Genomic DNA, 21,559 nt, shown 5'->3' with positions numbered 1-21,559 from the left:
TTGTCGGTGGTGATAGAACACCATGCTGGATAAAAGTCAGCTAGTCCGTTGCCAAACAGTGTGGATGGCTCGGACTGCTGCCTTGGAAATTTGGGGATTGTTGGACTCTCAACCAGAACTTCAAAACTGTTGCCTGGATGTTAATGGCTGTTGAGTGGAGGACTGATTAGAAGCCTGTCTGTGTCTGTTTTGCCATGGACAGTGTCTGTTGTTGTACTGTCATCATTGTTGGTTGAACAATGCAGATCTGTATCTTTGGTAGAATGATCTGTTTTGTTTTCTTCTTGGAACAGGAACCTGGATGCCCAGCATCCTGAGTGTGGCCATAGAGTCCTTCAGGGTATAGAGAAACGTGTTTGTGGACTCCGCAAAGAGCTTTGTACCCTTGAATGTGTATTGGACCTCTCTCGGAAACCTCAGGAACTGAAGTCAAGAAACTCTCATCATTATCACAGACAAGGCCAGGTATCTGGCTGGTTTGTCCACTGAGTCCAGGGCAGCCTGCAGGGCTGTACAAGCTATTAGTGTACCCTCCTTGGTATTTACTTTGAACTGTTCCCTTTTGCTATCTGGGAGAGAGTCAATAAAGTATGTTAGTTGATCAAAAACGTGGTGTGTATATTTTGCTAGTAATGCCACATAGTTAGCTATTCTGATCTGAAGGCTTGCTGACGAATAAACCTTATTCCCCATTGTATCCAGCTTCTTCCAATCCCTATCACAGAGAACTGTACGTGTATTTTGTTGTTTCCTTCTTTGATTCACTGCTTCTATGACCAGAGAGTTTAGTGTTGCGTGGGAAAACAGGAATTCTGCTTCCTGGGGTGCTACATAGTATTTTCTGCATGCTCATTTGGATGTTGGTGAGATTGTGGTTAGAATGTGCCATATATTCTTTGCAGGGTTCATAGGGATGGCCAATTTTGGCTGTGTGCAGAATGTTTGTGAGCTTGTGTTGCGTCTGCGGTGTATCTAACATGGCAATCTCTAGGGTGTCTACCACTCTCTTGAAAAGTTCCTGGAACGACTTAAAATCATCCCCTGTGGTTGATGGCAGAGGCATGATAGTGTTGTCAGGCAGTGTGGCTGAAGTATGTGTGGGTGGGGAAGAGGGTCAACTGTGACATTCCCCAGAGATATCCACATCCTGCTCCTCTGCTGTATTGCTCTAAGGACTGCACTGTTGGTGCATAGGACCGCAGTGTCACAGATGAGTGTTTTGGCTTTGTAAGTTGTTGCTGTCTATAAGCTGCCCAAGGGTCTCAGTATGTCCAGTTAGGCATGGTAGCTGGTGGAAACCACTGTGGAGGCTGTCATTGTTGAGTTTGTTGTTGAGACTTACAAGAGCAGTGTCTCAGTGTGATGGTTTGGATACCTCATCCTCCTCGTCACTAAACATCACTGCCGCTGAACTAGCTGGAGTGGCTGAGAGAGTATACCTTGAGGTGCTCAGGGTGCCGTCCATACCAAACAGAAGCATCCCTGGTACCGACTAGATTGATAGTTCTGCTGCCATTGTGAACAGCAATATCAGTGGGGGAGCAGACAGTAGCAGAGGGAGTAAGGCGTGCGGGGTGTGCAGCAGCGTTAATTGAAATGTCAGCTGCTTTGTGCATGAGGTCAGTGCCAAGTGCTTCTCTGGTGACGCCTCAGATAAAGTGCTCATGCTTGGTGCCATGTGTGAGCGCAGTTTATTTCGAGCCACAGGTGATGGCACGGATTTTTGGATCGATGCTGATGAGGAGGCTTTGCCTCTGTCAGTGATTTATCGGAGGCACATTGTGTGCGCTTGGGGTCCCAGCTTAACTCCTTGTTGGTTCCACTGACACGCTGCTTGTCTGACCCTTTTTATGGTGGCAGTTGGGGTACAGCATTTGTATGGAGAGAGTGTTTCCTTAGTGGAAAGACAGTCCCTGAGGAGGAGTAAGACCTTTTCTTAGGGTTACTCTTCTCCCGGTCCTTTGAGTTCAGCCTGGTGGGAGCCGCTCTCTCCAACCCTGTCCAAGGTGATTTCTATGTGGGAAGAGCGGATTATTCAGGGTCAGTAGGTGACCAAGACTTTTTCTCCATTTGAAGCATTTTTAATTAAAGCTCTCCATCTTCTGGATGGGGTTGTCAGTTTCTGGCAATGTGGACACACTGCTCATGCCCATCTGAGATGGAGATAGATAATCTGCAGCCTGTACCCCTCTTGGATTTGGGCAAACCCGGTATATCCTGGAGAGCCGGTAGTTAGCGCGAGGCTGGTATGCACTTTAAACTATTATTAAAAACCTAATAAGAGTTCAACAATACAATATAGAAATAGTTTGAGGTAAACTATTATGGTCCTTGACATCCAACACTCTGGTCATCTGAAGAAGTGAGCTGTGCCCACGAAAGCTTATGATACCATCTACATGTTTTGTGAGTCTTTAAAGTGCTATCACACCTTTTTTTTTTTAAGTTTACCCTGTACAGGCTAACTCTGCTACCCCCTGGAGCTTTATTTACAGCTAGGTAAGTACTGAATGAGGTAAAGGGAGACTGCTGATCTGCGACCAAAGCTGGCAGAGGCTAAGAATTAACTGGGGGGAGGCGGCATATGTGCAATAGCCTCCTCAGAATACACACTGGCTCCTCGTGCACGTGGTTGGCCATGGACACTGCTGTCACAAATCTCCGATCACGGGCTCACGCTAAAGCACCTAAGGTGGAGCACCCACAGGGACACTCCTCCAAGAAGAACTGTATACTTCTGAACTGACAAATATTTCTCCTCTAATTCTCACCCAAATTACTTATTCTAAGACCCATTCCTCAATGAGATTTTACTTCAATTCCAGCTATTGGTGACAAGATGTAAATACATCAATGCAAACCACAAGTGCAGACAATGAAAGATCTAAGCTCCATGGGTGCAAGCTGCAACCAGGATGATCCCCATTAGAATAAGTATAAAACTAAATAATTAATTTTGTTAAGAAAATATTCATGTATTGCCAAGAAAGGTTCCAACTCTCACGAAGGAAGACCTTGAAAATAATAAACAAAAAGGCCAGAAGGAATAAAGCAGGGAGGCTGTCCATCTTAAAATGAGTCAACATGACTCTTCTGCAACCCACACATCAGTGGTAAAGCTATGAGAACCCACAGGCAATGGAAAAACTGCTAGATAGCAAAAAAGTAGAGGAGGAAAGGCTTCTGGAAGAAAAGTGGCTGTAAATCTTACATGTATTAAAACCGGAAGAAAAGTGGCTGTAAATCTTACATGTATTAAAACTGGAAATAAGGATGAATCACTGAAGGTTGACTTTTAATTGAAGCTAGTGATTGGCAATGACACCACTTCTTGGTAAAGGGATATAAAAAGTCATCTCTTCAAGAGTGCTTTCCTAATACCTGCCTAACCAAGTTGAAACCTACCATCATGGGTCTAAGCAAGCCTGGCTTAATCTATTTGTAAATATCTTGGTCAAATATTTATAAATACTTTGTTATTATGTGGATGTAATATATTGCTTATTGGTTAGGCTTTTGAGGCATGTTTAGAACACTTGTGCATAATTTTCAGATTTAATAAAGGAATAGTGGTTCACAATTAATAATTTCAAATACTATTGATAATTACAACACACCATCAAAACAAATTGTGACTTTGTCTATAGCTGAGGTTTGCACCATTTGCTGGCTTCCAATTGCTGTAATTGGGACAGATTTTTAAAGTAAACAAGAGAAAAGGTTTCAAATAAAACCAAAATTTCATAATGCAAATTAAAGCAAGCTTAACCCATCAACAAGCTTCCAGTTAAAAACTTAGGTGTTCAAGATTTTAAATAAACAATACATAACAGAAGTTATGCGGTTTTCCCATATATGTATGTGGCTTAGGTACATCCATTCCTATTAAAACAGGCATGGAAAGGACAAAGGTACAAAACAGCTTCAGAAATCTCAGCCATCAGCTTTTGAGTTGTTTCCACTCCTTCCACGGAAACAGGATTTTGTATCCTTGAAAAATAATATAAGGTGGTTTATGGGTTTAATTAATAACCTTGCCTTACCTTACCGCCATGGAAACTGGGTAGAAAATTCCAATGAGTATAAGAACCCCTTCAACATTAACTATAATGCAATGTAAATAGGGTATTCTGATCAATTACATCGCTTCCCTGAATGGTGGTAATAATAATAATAAGAAGAAGAAGAAGACGACAATGAAAACTGTTATCCTAGTTCTAGGTTGGGAAATTAACATTAGGGATGTTAGATATCAATTAATTTAATAATCGTGTAACCGCATCAAATCTCAGAGGTTACACGACTGTTCAATGGTCCCCAGGGGCAGGGGCAGCAGCCAGTATGCTCCCAGCCCCACTCCCTGAGAGCCCCTGATACAAAGGCAGCAGGGTGGGATGGCAGCAGCCCTGTCTGTGGGGGAGAGGAGGCAAGTTCCTGCAGACAGAGACTCCACCAACATCTCATGGAGCAGCATCTGTGTGCGGTGAGCCTGGGCCTGCCACAGACAGAAGTTGCTGGCTCTCCAATTCCCCTCCCCTCGCTGTTACCTCTTAAGCCAGCTCCCGTCTCTACCTAGTCCCACCCCCTGCTGCCTCTGCAGGAGACAGCAAGGGAGAGGGCAGGCAGCTTCACGGAGCCAGCATGCATGGAGAGCCAGCTTAAAAGCCAGCTCCCCCACGCATATTGGCTCCCACCTGCACCCACCCCCTGCACTGCTACCTCCGATAGAGAGGCAGCAGGTATGAGGGGAGGGAAGCAGCTCCACGAGATGCGATTTCCGTTGGCAGCCAGCTTTCCACATGTACCGGCTCCTGCCTGCCCCCTCATCCTCTGCGCCGCTGCCTGTCTAGCAGAGGCAGCAGCACGAGGGTGGGGAAGGCAGGCGGCTCTGTAGGATCCAGTGCGTGTTGGGAGTTGGTTTAAAAGCCAGCTCCACACAGGCACCAGCCCTGCCTCCCCTGTCATTGCTACCTCTGACAGAGGTAAAAAAGGGGAGGGAAGTGTATATAGTTGATGGGATTAATGATAAAACCAGGCTTATCAGTTAATCGTGTAGCCAACTACACACTGACATCCCCCCTAATTACCATGATACTGGCATACTCTGAGGGAGGAAGGTTATATTCTCCTGTCAAAAAATAATACAACAAATGACAATAGCCTGGAAACAGGACTTCCAGTTTTCAGCACTGACAGAAAGAAAAATGTCAATAGTATTAAGTAAGCAGATGTTCTACACTAAAACTCAGATTAGGAGACATTATATACCACATAGCTTATTTCCCACTGTAATACTGACACATACACCCACAAATGTTGTTGCTTCTACCCCAACCATAAAATTAGTTTTCAAAAAAATCAAGTCCTTTTTTATTTTAACCCAAACATTTGCAGAAGTAAAATTTGGTCAAACTGCAATCACTTTTGCAGTACTTTTTGAGGAAGCTCTTTATATTCATGCGGACTTCTCTCTGAAGAAGATTTTTCCTGCCTATATGTATTTCCATATTCTGGTAATGTTTTGCCCATGTCCCACAAAGATACATTTGAACTTCAAGACTAGTACAATGCCTGATGTATACTGACACTGGACTCTGTATAGCAAAAAGGCTACCCAACCTGTTAGTATCATCCACATCAAGTTCTTCTATACTCTGTCAAGAATAGTTAAATGACTACCTTATTTTCCGGCGTATAGGGCGACTGGGCGTATAAGACGACCCCCTATTTTTTTAATTAGAAGATAGGGTTTCATCTTATACCCCAGCGCCCCTCCGCCTCCTTTGCTCCCGGTGTCCCCGGTCTGCTGGAGATGGTCCCCAGCAGACCAGAGGCACCGGGAGCAAAGCCGCAGCAGCTTTGAAAGCCTCGGGGGAAGCCGGCGGCGGGGCATCCCAGGCGCGCCTGGGCTGCCCCCCCGCCGGAGCCCCTCCGCAGCTTTGAAAGCCTCGGGGAAAGCCGGCGCCAGGCAGCCCAGGCGCGCCTGGGATGCCCCGCCGCCGGAACCCCTCCGCAGAAGCTCCCAACTTTTCCCAAGATGCTATTAGCAGCAGGGACAGTGCTGGAACAAGTGGCACTAAGGGACATAAAAACCAACGTTGCTAAAAACTTCTTACTTTCCTAACCTAATGAGGACCTATATGGAATACACAAGAAGCTTTCATTGCTGCTTCATTCAGACCTTCCCAGTTATCTCTGGTTTATTATTTTTATTATCATCATGCCCAGACATCCAAGTAATAGATCAAGATTTCTTGTGCTATGCACTATACAGAACAGAATCTCTGCCCTAGTCTTCCCTTTGATCGCTTGTTAAGTGAGAGAATAAGTAGCAACACTGCCCTTACCCAGGACTTACCCTACCCTGAGATATGACCCCTCTTCCCTGTAGGAGAAAGACAATGTAGAGCTCACTAGCAGCTCTATCCCTCACCATTTCTCAGTTGTTTATTAGCTTAGTTTAACTGAAGGGAATTAAACATTCTTCCCTAGTTTCTTGCCTATGCTGACAGATCCTCTTAAGTGGAATGGGAACACCTGCTATTCCAATCTTACCATCCTACTCTATGGATCCCTTGCTCTTGGTAATGGATTTCTTCTTGACTACACATTTCAGACAGCTATTTGTGTATCAAAACAGCAGCAGCTGCAGGTTTTCTTCACTCTGCAGTCTCTGCTGCTTCCTGGTGCTGAACCTTAGCCCTCATCTCTTGCTAACAGAAAGAAATGACATGTGCTTTCAGGAAAGCAGGCCCAAATGATCCCAAATTCTGTTAAATTTTAATCTTACTCATAGGAAGATTTAAAATAGTTAATCACCTTGCTTTTACTTATCAAGAAAATGAGGATAAAAAAATATAAGGCAACAAAGCTTGACCTTTGTTAGTCCTTTGCTCTTATTACAGCACCACACTATCAAATGTATTAGGAATAAATGTTACAAAAAAATGAAAGCATGTAATGGAAGTTTAAGATGTTAAAGTCTATTTCTACCTACCATCACAGAATCAGTGTGTCAATAAACTCATAGGACTGACCGGAAACTTGAGAGATGATCTTGTCCAATACCTTTCACTCATAGCAGGAATTAATATTATTGACACTATCCCTAACAAGTGTTTGTCTAACCCAGCGGTGTACAACCTGTGGGTCACTACCCCCTTGGGTGTCACATCTGTCTTCCTGGGGGGTCGCAAGGCTTGGATCCAGCCGGCCACTTTTCCTAGCTTCTCAGCTTGACATCAGACGTATACGCAGCGAGGGGCGATGGGAGAGTGGCCACAGCCCAACAATTAAAGGGGCTGCTTCTTTTTTTTTTGTTCCACCAAATTCAGTGGACCCCATGGGGATCGTGAAGGAAAAAAGGTTACACACCATTGATCTAACCCTCATTTACTCTCCAATATGAAAGACTCCAGAACTTCCATAAGCCATTTATTCCAGTTCTCAACTACCAGAATGGTTTCTCTTAATGTTAAACCTAAACCACCAATATAAGCCTACTGTTTTTTTGGCCTCTAAGCAGAAGATCCTTTTTTCTCTCTCTTTGTAACTAAAGCCTTGCATGGACAGAAAATTGTGCATCTTGCATCTGTATCTGCAAAAATGAGCTGCGGCTATCCACATCCATGGATGCAGAGACCTACAGATATAAAGTGCAAGTTTGCAGGGTTCTAGATAAAAAAAAAAGAAAATGTGTATCCACATCCATACCTGCAAAAACGAGCCACAGATATCTGCAGATGTGCAGGGCTCTACTTGTAACAATCCTTTATGGACCTGAAAATGCTATGTTCCCTTCTCAGTCCTCCTTTTTCCAGACTAAACAAATCCAATTTTTCAATCTTCCCTCACAGGTCATCTTTTCTACATCTTTAATCATTTTTGTTGCTCTCCTCTGTACTGTCTCTCATTTGTCCACAACTTTCCTGAAACGTGGCACCCACTGACTTAGAAAACCAAAAAAAAGTGTGCAATGTCTTATTCAATAGCTTCCCAAGAGAATAGACCATCACCGTATTTTATTCCCAATAATGGATTGGTCTGTTCTATAATATCAAATAGTTGTGTTTAATCATTATGCTTTTGCACTTTAAGGACAAATGTAGCTGAAGTAACTTGAGTCCTAGGTACACCATGAAAAAAGTTGTTTTTTTTAAACTTTATTAGCTTAACACAATCAGTACTCCCCTCTCCAAATACCTACGTACCCTCAGTTTATCGCCTTAGAAATCAGTTAAAAGTACTGTAAAATTGGAAACCTCCAATAACATCCAAATTGATACTCATATTAAGCTAACAATTTTAAAAGCTATTTTTTTAACACACAGACATCATCTCAGTGTCAAGGGAGCTAACCCTTGTTATAATAAAGTTTAATAATATGCTATAGTCTTCAAAAGAGCAAGCATAGTTCAAGATCTAAGACACACTTTTAGTGTGCCACTTATTTTAGAGTCAGAGCTTTCTAGAGCACAAAAAATAAAGAGTATTTTATTCAGAAACACAACTTAAGAAAATAAACTGAAATACCTTACTGTCAAGTTTCAGCATGACTCTTCCAAGCCCTCTGATGGGCCGTGGAGCAAGAGCCTCCTGCCGCTCCTTCACAAAGCTTTCCAGAACATGCCACCAACAACTGCAGCGTTTTGCCATAAAGTTTACAACGCCAAAGTGCACCACAAGTTTTTTAAGAACCCAAACTGTAAGGAAAAATAAAAAAAAGAGGAAGTAAGAATTAAAGATTTCAGAGATGCTCCATGTGTTTTTACCCCACTGTGAAGTTAATTCAAATTGTTTTAATTCAAACTCCTCGTCAAAAACTGTACTAAATATCTTCAACTTTTAAAAAATAGCTGGTCATTCACATGCAGAATAACACATTCAGCCATTTTAAGTTCAGACTAGGGATGTAATATGGTAGTCGATTAACCGATAAGCAAAAGCTTATCGGTTAATGCCACAGACTACACACATTTCCCTCTCCCTGCTAGTAAATCTTTTAGCAGGCTGGACAGCAGCCTGGCTCAGTCCTGGCTTGTGAGGTCCAGGACCTACCCATGCTGCAACTCGGCATTTCAAGTGTACTAGGAGCTGGGCAGGGTCCCGGCTCACGCAGGGTCTGCGACCTACCCCCCATTTCAGCTGTGCTTTTCAAGTGTGTTAAGAGCCAGGCGGGCAGGCTCAGTTCTGGCTTACGCTGGGTCCAGGAGCTCAGACCCCCACTGGACAGGGACTGCTGCCACTCCTCGCTGCTGCCTCTCTCTCAGAAGCAGCAGCACAGGGTCATAGGCAGCCAGTCCGTGAAGGGAACTGGTTTTTAAATGGGCTCCCCTCACAGACCAGCTCTCACCTGGCACGCCACACTGCTGCCTCTGATACAATGGCTACTAGCACTGCCCCAGGGGACTATAGAATAGTTGACTAACCGATAAAATTTCATGAGGTTACTCAAGTATTCAATTAACCGATATTTAACATCCCTAGTTCAGACTGACTACCTCCAAATAGCATCATTATGGATGTTACAGTCCATATCAAAGTCTGATATAAATAAGTGCAATTCAATTTGATTACATGTATGACACTAAATTGTATAGCCAATGTTTCCAAAAACACTTCACCAGTGTTTCCAAAAAGTTTGCCACTCTACCTACAGGTGATGACTAATGAAAATGTCTGGAAGAGATTAAAGATAGCACACCCCGAGACAATGTCGGTGTCCATTGGCTATGTTTCCCACAGTCACCAAGCTTTATATAATGAGAATTGTGGCAGTTCAGGGCCTGCTCTTGTGAAAAACAAAAAATTCATCATATATGGCAAAATGATATACCAATAGAAGAGTCATAGAAGCAACTCAAGACTGAAACCCAAAAGAAAATCCACATCAAAAATAAGTATTGGCGAGAAAAAAACCAACAAGACTGAGCTTCACATTGATAAAACATGAAAAGCTAAGCTACAAACTAACAGGCATAAAAGCGATTTTTGTTTTAAAAATGGAGAAGAGGAAAATGAAGGAAATTGCTGCATTACACTAACGAGTCCCAAGGGTGCCGGACCAGAGAGGTCCAACTTGTAATTGTAGCTTATTTTTTCCACAAGACAAAAGTGCTGAAGGTCATAAAATGGATTAAAGTAAATAAGACTTGTTTAAATCTGTTCATTTAATGCACAAAACCAAAAATCGGTTATGGAGGTAAACAATGGTTGTGTGGAAGTCAACATACTAAGAAACAGGTAGCAACAGAGCCCCTTATGCAGCATTAACCGTTTTCTGTACTCCTACACTGACTGGCTACGTCTAGATTGCATCCCTTTTTCGTAAAAGGGATGCAAATTAGACATATCGCAATTGCTAATTAAGCTGGGTTTTAAATCTTCCCCCGCTTCATTAGCATAAAAATGGCTGCCACTTTTTTTCGGCACGGAGCTTTGCCGGAAAAAAGCGCCAGTCTAGACATGGATCTTGCGGAAAATAAAGCCTTTTCCGAAAGATCCCTTATCCCGCTTAAAATAAGGGATAAGGGATCTTTTGAAAAAGGCTTTATTTTCTGAAAGATCCGCGTCTAGACTGGCACTTTTTTCCAGCAAAGCTCCGTGCTGGAAAAAAGCGACAGCCATTTTTATGCTAATGAAGCGGGGGAGATTTAAATCCCCGCTTAATTAGCAATTGCGATAGGTCTAATTTGCATCCCTTTTACGAAAAAGGGATGCAATCTAGACATAGCCCATAAAGTTTAATAGTCTAACAACTCATGTTAATATTTAGTAAAACTGTTATAATGTTCATTTAGAAGTCCTCCAAATTAGATCAAGTGTCTGAGACAAAAAATATCCTTCTCTCCCTCCCCCTCCGGAAATATCCAGATACCCAAGATGTAATTGCCCTAAAGATCAAATTTTGAAGTCTACAGGGAGTTTTTCAAAGTTCTAGACTTACATGTAAACAATTCACAAATAGAGTAACCTGCTTTACAATTTTTCTAAGCTTTGCTTTTACTTACTATTGGCACCACCATGTGGCAAACTTGTGTATGTGTACTGCATTAACAATTAATTATCTTTCTAGGTTTAGTACCAGCAAATGTCCAAAAATAAATATATTCCACACATTCTAAAACACTAAATTTTACCCCCCAAAAATGTGTTAAAACCACTGAAATAAGTTTATCTGAAAGCTCCATGTCTATAGTATTTATGGTAATCATATCTTGTTAATACAAAAAAAGAGAATAGTGAAAGCATATGAATCCTACAGAGGGAAAATAGCTACCTACAAGGTATAGTAAGAACGTTAGAACTGTGTAAAGGCAGTGAACATGAACTACAAAAGAGTTAGAATACAGCAAAAAAAAACCACAACAGACCATGAGAACAAATACAAATATTTTCTCATACATGCTGCACTTAAAGGTTTCAGAAGTTTCATAATGGTCTTCTGTTTATATTTTAAATTAAAATTCCTCTTATCCTTATGTTTATTTAAAAAATTCCCCAACCATAACCAAAATAATTTTAAGAGAATATAACATGCTGCTGAAGTGTAAATTAACTGAATGGGAAGTATTCATAGTACTAGACATTTCTGAAACCTGGACTTAGTCACATCCCTATCTAGTTTATGAGAACCAAGCTCTCTCTATAGGAGTATCTTCTCTTATAATGCAAGTAAATTTTCCTTTAAAGCCAGAAGGCCAGATGAAATCACAATGGTCCTTGCTAGCCTTTTTAATTAATTTTATTAAGTTATAAAGGGGTGGTATAATTATAAACTCTACCAAATCTAGAACAGTAAATCATTCAATATTAGAGTAAACTAGAAGCAACTGAGCTGTCAAAGTAGGGAGGTTTAAAAAATAAAGAGAATAACTTTATACTGACTGGAAATAAGAACGTTAGAACAAAATCATAACAGTGATCCTGCCAGCTTCATTACTGGATCATTCATTTTTGTGCCATTTGCAAACACTCAAACTTTGTTTCAATCCATGTCATTGTTTAGAAGTGTTGAATAGCATAGAACCAAAAATATAAAAACAGCTGCAATTACACTGGATGTGATCTAGCCATATCTAAAATAAATCATGTTCATACTTCAAAAGCTAGCCTTTACTCACAAGGATTAGGGGGGAAAGAAATCCCTCAAGAGCAAGTTATTCCATAATTGTTCACTGTGAAGTTTCTTAATGCTCTGGAAGATATACAAGTTTAGCTATTTTCAAACAGGAAACTAAGAACATAAGAAAGGCCATACTGAATCAGACGAAAGGTCCATCTAGCCCAGCATCCTGTCTTCCAACAGTGGCCAATGCCAGATGCCCCAGAGGGAGTGAACAGAACAGGGAATCATCAAGGAATTCACCCTCTCCTGTCACCCATTTCAAGCTTCTGACAGAGGCTAGGGACACGTTTACTACCCATCCTAGCTAACAGCCAATGATGGACCTAACCTCCATGAATTTATCTAGTTTTTTCTTGAACTCTGTTAATGTCTTGGTCTTCACAACCTCCTCTGGCAAGGAGTTCCACAGGCTGACCATGCGCTGTGTGAAGAAAAACTTCCTTTTGTTTGTTTTAAACCTGCTACCTATTAATTTCACATGGTGACCCTTTGTTCTTATGTTTATGGGAACAAGTAAATAACTTTTCCTTATTCACTTTTTCTACCCCAGTCATGACTGTATAGACCTCTGTCATATCCCCCGAGTCCTACTCTTTTCTAAGATGAAAAGTCCCAGTCTTTTTAATCTCTCTTCATAGGGGACCCGTTCCAAAACCCTCTCCATTCTCATTGTTATTTCTGAACCTTTTCCAATGTCACTATATCTTTTTTGAGATGAGGCAACCACACCTATATGTAGTATTCAAGATGTGGGTTTACAATGGTTTTATATAGAAGCAATAAGATGTTCTTGGTCTTATTTCTATCCCTTCTTTAATGACGCCTAACATTGTTTGCTTTTTTGACTGCCACTGCACTTTGAGTGGATGTTTTCAGAGAACTATCCACAATGACTTCAAGATCTCTCTCAAGTAATTATAGCTAAATTTAGTCCTATCATATTGTATGCATATTTGGGATTATTTTTTTCAATGTGAATTACTTTACATTTATCAACATTAAATTTCATTTGCCATTTTGTTGTCCAATCACTTAATTTGGAGAGATCTTTTTGAAGCTCTTCACAATCTGCTTTGGTCTTAACTATCTTGAGCAGTTTAGTATCATCTGCAAATTTTGCTACCTCACTGTTTACCTCTTTCTCCAGATCATTTATAAATAGAGCGAATAGGAATGGTCCCAGTACGCACCGTTCGAGACACCGCTACTTACCTCTCTCCATTCAGAAAACATACAGTTTATTCCTACTCTTTCTTTCCTATCTTTTAACCAGTTATCAATCCATGAGAAGACATTCCCACTCATCCCATGACAACTTACTTTACTTACATAAGAACATAAGAATGGCCATACTGGGTCAGACCAAAGGTCTATCTAGCCCAGTAGCCCATCTGCCAACAGTGGCCAGCACCAGCTGCCCCTGAGAGGGTGGACCGAAGACAACGATCAAGCGATTTGTCTCCTGCCATCCTTCGCCAGCCTCTGAAACAGAGGCCAGGGATACCATTTCTAACCCCTGGCTAATAGCCTTTTATGGACCTAACTTCCATGGAATTATCTAGCTTCTCTTTAAACTCTGTTATAGTCCTAGCCTTCACATCCTCCTCTGGCAAGGAGTTCCACAGGTTGACTACACACTGTGTGACGAAGAACTTTCTTTTATTAGTTTTAAACCTGCAACCCATTAATTTAATTTGGTGTCCTCTAGTTCTTCTATTATGGGAACTAATAAATAACTTTTCTTTATTTGCCCTCTCCACACCACTCATGATTTGATATACCTATCATATCCCCCCTCAGTCCCCTCTTTTCTAAACTGAAAAGTCCCAGTCATTTTAACCTCTCTTCATATGGGACCCATTCCAAACCCCTAATCATTTTAGTTTGACTTAAGAGCCTTTGGTGAAGGATCTTGTCAAAGACTTCCTGGAAATCTAAGTATACTGCATCCACTGGATCTGCCTTGTATACATGTTTGTTGACCCCCTCAAAGAAGTTGAGTAGATCAGTAAGACAATATTTCCCTTTACAAAAACCAAGTTTACTTTCCCCAACAAATTATGTTCATCTCTATGTGTGTGATAATTTTATTCTTTACTATAGTTTCAACCAATTTGCCTGATACTGACATTAGACTTAGCAGTCTATAATTGCCAGGATCACCTCTAGATCCTTTTTTAAATATTGGTGTCACATTAGCGGTCTTCCAGTCATTAGTTACTGAAGCGGATTTAAAAGATAAGTTATAAAACACAGTTAACTAGAAACACTTTTCTTCTAGAAATATGTATCAAGAGAAACCTTTGGGTGCTGGAGGAAGGTTATTCTTGGTAGAAGAGCACATTTCTGAAAGCGGCTACCCACAAAAATATGTTGAAGCACAAACCTACCATTTTAAGAAAGAGTTGGAACAAGCACTATTTTGCACATACTTTACCCCAACTGACTGAATTCCTAATTTAATTATCTGATTAAGAGATTAAGGCAGCAGAGAAGCAAGTTCTCTCTAATTTTTAATATTTAATTTTAAGACTTATAAAGTTATCCCTACAATAATGGACATAATGTAACTGCTTATAATTATAAATTAAGTGAATTTGTGCTACAACCACACAGTATTTTCAGAATAGTCTAAAATATGTAAATGAAGCATCCACATTCAAGCGCAAAGTAAGTAAGATGTTCTAAAAATCCAACAGTATTGTAAGTTATAGTTTAACTAGCATTATTAAGAATTAGACAATGACCTGCAACAGGCACTGGCAGTAACTGCACAATCCAGAGATTCAACCAGATTTGGACTAGGACAATGGCCCATACAAGTGTTACGAAGTAGATATCACTGGTTTTCTTCTTTCTAAGAAAAGTTCCAATCTCAGGTCTTTGTTTGACACCAGAAGTAGATGAAGAGGAAGAAAATGAAGAGGTTGAGGCTTGCTCACTTTCTGCTGTTTCTAAAAAAAGAAGCAGAAGTTATCACATTAATTTCTATGGATGAACTGAAAGAGGTTACCTAGCAGCTCACCAATATTTACCCTAGGGTCTGACAGCTAAATGAATAGCAGTGCAAAGTGTAACATTTTCCTGAGGAAATCAAAGTCTAAAATGTGTACAATATTGTTAGCTGCAAAATAAGAAGAATTTACTGTATTATCCTTATGGCAAAGATGAATAATATATTTTGTCTACTAGTTCAATACAATCCAAATGCATGCTCCTGGCTATTTTTAAATCAAAACCTACACTTCAAAGCACACACAGTGTCCTTTGAAGTGAACACTCCCAACTTACAAATCATTTAAGTGTAGCACGCAGTGTTCTTTTCAGATATGATCACATTATAATTATAGAATATTCATGCTGTGATCTAATTGATATTACATTGCATGTCATACTTTATTATTCTTGGGAAACAATACCAAAAAGAAAACAAACTGCTTTCAAATTAGTACATAACAAATATGTCACAGTATGCCTAAGATGTCACTAAATGCTCAGCATTCATCTTCACTAGCTTACAAGTCAAAGATGAGCACATTACAATTAGATTTAGGACATGCTGACTACTTAACCAAAGTATAGTATTTCAACACCAAATCAAAATCTCAGTCTACAGAAAATTAGCATGCATTTTATTCCTATACTCCCAAAGAGACTTATAATAAACAGTGTACTAATATTCTACAAAAGCATTTGTGCAGCTCCTTTTTATTCTTTGACTTTTAGAGATAAACTAGTCATTTCCACCTAAGTGTCATCAGTAAATGTATGTACGTAAAACAGTCAAAAGCGGTTGAGAACTTAAAAATCAGCCGGTAACAGACCATGAATCTCAGAGTTAACTGAGCCTAACAACATTTTGAACAAAAAAGGGTCCTCAACAATGATTAAAAATAGTATTCATCACTATATACAGAGACAGTCTTCCGGAGACAATTCTGGGATATTGGTATTAGGGCTGCATGTTTGTCACGGTGAGGAAAATGTCCTAGATACTGTGATTTTTGGATTTGTCTGTGCAGCCATAATTTTATTAAAGTCACTCCACAGCAGTGGTTTCTGTCCCACAAGGCCAGGTCCAGCTCCCTACCTGGCTGTTTTGACCTGGTACAGTGGGTCCCAGTGGTGTTCATGAAAGATTGGCTAGACCAAACCAAAATGGCACTACAAACTTTTGCTCGAGGAGGAACAGGCAGAGTGAGGAGCCACGCCTCAGAGAACAGGAACTGCTGGAGCTGTTGCTGCAGAAGAATCATGGGGTGGGTATCTTCTTTAGCAACCTTCCTCATTTGTATCAGTATATATATATTTTTTTTAAATTACAAAACACTTGTGACTTTTACTGAGGTTACCTTAGCTGCTCCATGATATTTGATTAAAAAAAAAAGTCATGACAAATCTGCAACCCTATTTTAATAAAGCCAGATAAGAGAAATTTGCAAGTGACTTTTCTGGTTGTAGACATCTGCAAAAGAACTAGGCAACAAATATGCATCCTATACTAGTCTGTCCATCACATGGTTCTGTCTTCAACCCTAACTCAGAGCTCAACGGAGGTGTTGGGATTAAGGATGTTAAAACATGTTTCATCAAGTCAATTTGTAACCCCTGAAAATTTCAGGTGTTACACATTTATGGAGGAAGGCAAGTAGCTCCTGCCTGCTCCCCTTCCCTGCCTCTGATACAGGGGTGGGCAGATGGCTCCCTAAGAGCACCGGCTCCTGCCTGGTAGCACCCACCCTTGTACACTTCTGTCACTGATATAGAGGCAACAGCACAGAGAGTGGAGGGTGTTGGCTCCCTGGGAATCAGTGTGCACTGGTAGCCTGCATGTAACCGGGAAAGTTAACTGATGAGCCCAGGCTCACGGTTAACTGTGTACACGGTTACATTTTCACATCCCAAGTTTTATTACAATGAGGTGTCTTGGTTTTGGTTGAGAAAAAACATAGCAGGTTTCTTGATTACTGTCAAATCTTATTTTGCACAAAACAAAGAAAGCACAAATAAAGGTCTGTATAACCAAAGTGCCTTAAACTGCAATAACAATTTTTTTTAAATTAACACTGTGGGTAAATCCAACACTTGCAGAAAGTTTGAAGCACTATTCTTTGACATGCTAATTGAAAGGATCAGTATCAAAAATTTCAAATAATCAATTTTTCCCTCAATTAATAACCATCACTTAGCACCAGTGATGGTTTTGTTGAGTAAGCACATAAGAGTCTTCATTCTGAAAACTTCTCCCAGGCACAGCTTATGCCTCTTCAGGTAACAATTTAAATTAGTAGTTCATAAAAATTGTATTTAAAAGACGCATTTAAATGTTAATACTGTTGCCTTTTGAATAACTTTTAAACTACCGCCACAGGTATAAGTGTGATAATTTGTGTATTGGAGAAAGTTTTAAAGTTTGTTTCTAGTTTCCTCTTGGTTCGATTTTTTTTTTTTTAAACAAATTCAAATATTTTCTTACAGAGTGTTCAGTCACCTGGGGGTAGGGGTGAGTGTTTCTCACTACTTGACTCATATCCTGTGACCGATATTGCCATGGCAATTGTAGAAGCAGCAATGGAAATCATCTGACCTGGAAGTTCTGTCCCTGTAAAAACAAATACACAAAAGTAAGTAAAAGGTTGGAAAGAGGTTGATTTTTATCATACTATTTTTATTTCCCAACATTAACTGACATTGTACTCTAGTTAAACTGAAATACCTAAATATTCATTTTAATAGTTACATGTATTATGTAGATCCAGTATGATCATCTGTCATTGAGCACTATTCAAAATTTAGTCTTACAAGGAAAGGTATGCATTTTATGCCATGGCTGTGGTCTGGGAAACTCCTAGGGAACTCTGTGCCACTGTACACATGCAGAATTCGTGTCCTCTGCAGATTTTTTTTTCTCTGTAAGAAATATATTTCACTTGCAAGGTGATTAAATTACACCTTTTGCCCACCAGGTACTGCTATGGTGCCAGAACAGAGTGCTCCTGAGTAGTAGCAGCTGCTGACAGCCACAGCGAGGGGCAAATGAGAGGAAGATGCTGCATTCCCAACAAAAAAAAATCCATATTCTCAGTTTTAAAAGTGCTGGAGTACTGACTATCAGCCAAATGTAAATTGGACCATGTACTCTGCCATCAATAATTAATCACTGCAGCCAGCAGGAGGAGATCTCAGATCCCAGAAACAAGCAAGTATTTTGATACAAACTAGTACAGACAAAATTACATACGACATGACTTCCGTCTAGTGGAACTCATACAAGGAGAAATCTGTTTAAAGTGTAGATGTCAGTTGAGATTAATCTTACTGAAAACGGTTAAGCAGAAGAATTGTAAGCATTTATGGTTACTGATGAAAAACTTAAGGATTGGTACAAAAGTCTTGACACACAACTGCAAACTGAGGAACCGCTCCAGCCCAGGCTGAATCAGCCTCCAACCATGCAGAGCAGGTTGCTCTCCACCAATGGAGCTGCCCCTGGGAACCAGTTAATCATTACTCAGTAAGCATCACCAGGTAAGGTTCAGTTACCCATTCATATTCCTACTTCCCACCCCCATCATCATCATCGATGTAGTTAAAGTAATTGACAAACTTTAACTGTGAATTCAGTATCTTCAAGTGTGTTTAAATTTACTGTTAGCTATGAACTTCCTGGGTTTCCAATGCTTCAGCTAATTACACAAGTATTGAAATGTATCTCAATCTTAATTTCAGTTTAACAAAATTTTGTAAACATTTTTAGGTTCTTAATATTATTTTAAATATGAATGCCTACTATGATCCCCTTTGTTCCCTAGGGGACTCTGCTGAAGAGCAACAGACTAGGGATGTAAGCAACTAGTCGACTATCTAATAACTATCCAATAAGCATATGCTTAACTAGTGATTTGACTAGTCGCTTCCTCCTACTTGCTGCCTTTATCAGAGAGGCAGCAAGGAGGGGGAGAAGGAGCTGTGGGGAGCCTATTTAAAAGCCAATTTCCCCCAGGATCATCTCAGCAGGGGGGTAGGGGAGGCAGAGGCGTAACTGGGGACTGGGCGTGAGCCAGGAATTAGCTTTCCGGGCTCAAGCCTGGTTCCACAACAAACAGACACGCACAGACACCCCCCTTCAGACTTTTAAATGTATAAAAGCCTGGCGGCTCTTATCAACTCATTAACTAGTCTAGGGGTAAGCAGCCCCCAGCACACAGCCAATTTCACATGGCACGCAGGGTGGGAGCTCAGGCCCGCCCTCCCCCCCCCGTGCAGCAGGGAGCCTATGCTGCAGCTCCATATTTCTGCAGGGAGATAGGGGTAGGGAGAAGAGGCCTAAGCATGTATCCCTGGGGCTGGCCCTGCCCAATCTGGGTGTGCAGCCTCCAGGAGCTAAGGGATTAACACATACCCCTGCACTACAGGATTCTTGCTTTGAGAGGGGGTGGGGCTGGCCCTGCTTCACAGAGCAAGGACCGGGCAGCCAGCACACGTGGTGTGGCGTGCCGGGGCCTGGGCTGCTCCCCACAGGCTGTGTGCGGGGTTGCAAAGCTCCTTCCCCAGTGTCCCTTTGCACCCGCCCGGGCTGGAGTCAGCCCTAGGTAGCCCCGGGCTCTGCCTGCCCCAGCCCAGGAGCCTCAGTCTGCCTGCAAAGGCCTGGGCTGGGCAGGGAAGAGACTCTGCCCCCGCTGCTTACCTCACCCCAGCTCTGCTGCTCTGATGAGGAGTGTGCTGGGGGCACAGGGATGTGGGGGCAGGATGGGAGGAGGCAGGGGTTTCAATGCAAGAGTTTAAGCTGCGGGGGCAGGATGGGAGGGGGCTGGGGTTGCACTTAGGGGCATGGGGTGATGCAAGGGATCAGGCTTGGGGGCTGGGGACCACAGAGCTGAGGGGAGTGAGGTTGGAGCAGAGGGAAGATGAGAGGGGGATATAACATTACTTTACAGAAGATGCACTTTACTTTACTCCCCACTTCTTTGCCTCTCCCGCCTCATCTAGCTATTTGGCTGCATTCTCACTCTTTAACCTTTTCTCTGTTACTCCCCCTCTCGTCCCCAAACCGTTCTTGTATCCCCACTCTACACCCTCTCCTACTGCCAAACTCCCTTCTAGACCCTGTCCTCCTCACCCCGTCCTGCATCCCCATCCCACTCACTGGCAGCCCTGTCCCACACACTGAACACCTCATTTTTGTTCCCACCCCAGAGCATAAGGGGGTCCATAAAATCCACTAACTCCAGAATCCCAGGAAAGTAAATCTGGCCTATGGGAAGCCCTGAAGCTCAGTACTCCCTGACCCTTCCCCTTCCCCTCACCCCGTGGGGGCTGGTGCACAGAGGAGTGAGGTGTCTCAATTGAGAAGGGTTTGGAGGTGGGAGGATTTGGAAGAGTTTTTTTACTTCTTACTTGTGTGGCCCCCAACTGATTTTTCTGTGGGTCAGTGACACCCAATCCAAAAAAGGTTCCCCACATCTGCTATAAAAAAAACATTGATATCTTTTGTGCTGGACATAATATTTTACTTTACTGTATTTTAAATGAAGTTTGATCAACTAACATGAGAAAGTTAAATGCTTAATTGTTTAATAATTTATATTTAACTCTCCTCCCCAGCTGCAGCACTAGCAAAATGGCTGAGGCATAATTATGCAAGTACTCTTAGTTTCTCTATAATTAAGAACACACATATATAAGCCATATATTAAAATGAACTCATAACAATTTCAAGTCCTCCATTTTTCGTAAGTTTACCTTAGTTGACGGTAGAAGAAAAGGGACTTATTTCTTACCAGAAGATTCCTTTCCATTCTGTTGCTCATGCACCATGCCCACAGTCATCAGAAAAACTATAACCAGAAACACTGGAATCCTCCAGGAACCAGCCACAGAAGCTGAAAATAATAAGGCTTTTCAGAATTTACTGAATTTAACATGCAACAAAAATGTTACTGTAATCCAGACATACTGAAAAAGGTAGTCACAATCAGAACCTAGCAATTATAGATCGATATCAGTATCTAATGCCACAGAAGCATGTGAAATTTTTCTATATCTAAGAAAAAACATAGTTACGCTATTAGAAAGGCAGAAACAGAACACCTTTTTTAACTGAGGTTATATTAAACATAGAATCATAGAACACTAGAACTGGAAGGGACCTCAAGGGGTCATCTAGTTCAGTCCCCTGCCCTTATGGCAGGACCCAGTACCATCTAGACCATCCCTGATAGAGTTCTATCTAACCTGTTCATAAATATCTCCAGAGATGGTGATTCCACAACCTCCCTAGGCAACTTATTTCAGTGTTTAACCACACTGACAATTAGGCAGCTTTTCCTAATGTCCAACCCTAAACCTCCCATACTGCAATTTAAGCCCATTGCTTCTTGTCCTATCCTCAGAGGCCAAGGAGAACAATTTTTCTCTCTCCTCCTTGTGACA

General features: G+C 41.4%; 1 protein-coding gene across 5 annotated transcripts in view; it reads right to left on the bottom strand.

Annotated features, from left to right (window-relative positions):
* The window catches only part of TMEM245 (transmembrane protein 245), a 158,158-nt gene that overhangs the window by 123,787 nt on the left and 12,812 nt on the right, over positions 1 to 21,559 (bottom strand). For all 5 annotated transcript variants that reach the window (XR_012901837.2, XR_016348906.1, XM_075921638.2 and 2 more), the window contains exons 3-6: positions 20,908 to 21,009; positions 17,619 to 17,729; positions 14,875 to 15,081; positions 8,533 to 8,702 (exon numbers count right to left, since the gene is read on the bottom strand). Coding sequence is in view for 3 of the 5 variants with exons in the window: in XM_075921638.2 (XP_075777753.1) it covers positions 8,533 to 8,702; positions 14,875 to 15,081; positions 17,619 to 17,729; positions 20,908 to 21,009 (590 nt within the window). In the remaining 2 variants the exon portion in view is untranslated. The remainder of the gene's footprint in view (positions 1 to 8,532; positions 8,703 to 14,874; positions 15,082 to 17,618; positions 17,730 to 20,907; positions 21,010 to 21,559) is intronic.

The sequence above is a fragment of the Pelodiscus sinensis genome, chromosome 2 (assembly GCF_052426305.1).
Source record: "Pelodiscus sinensis isolate ZL-2025 chromosome 2, ASM5242630v1, whole genome shotgun sequence".
Lineage (NCBI taxonomy): Eukaryota > Metazoa > Chordata > Testudines > Trionychidae > Pelodiscus > Pelodiscus sinensis.
Note: the sequence above shows the minus strand (reverse complement) of the source record. Positions and strands in the feature narration are given on the sequence as shown.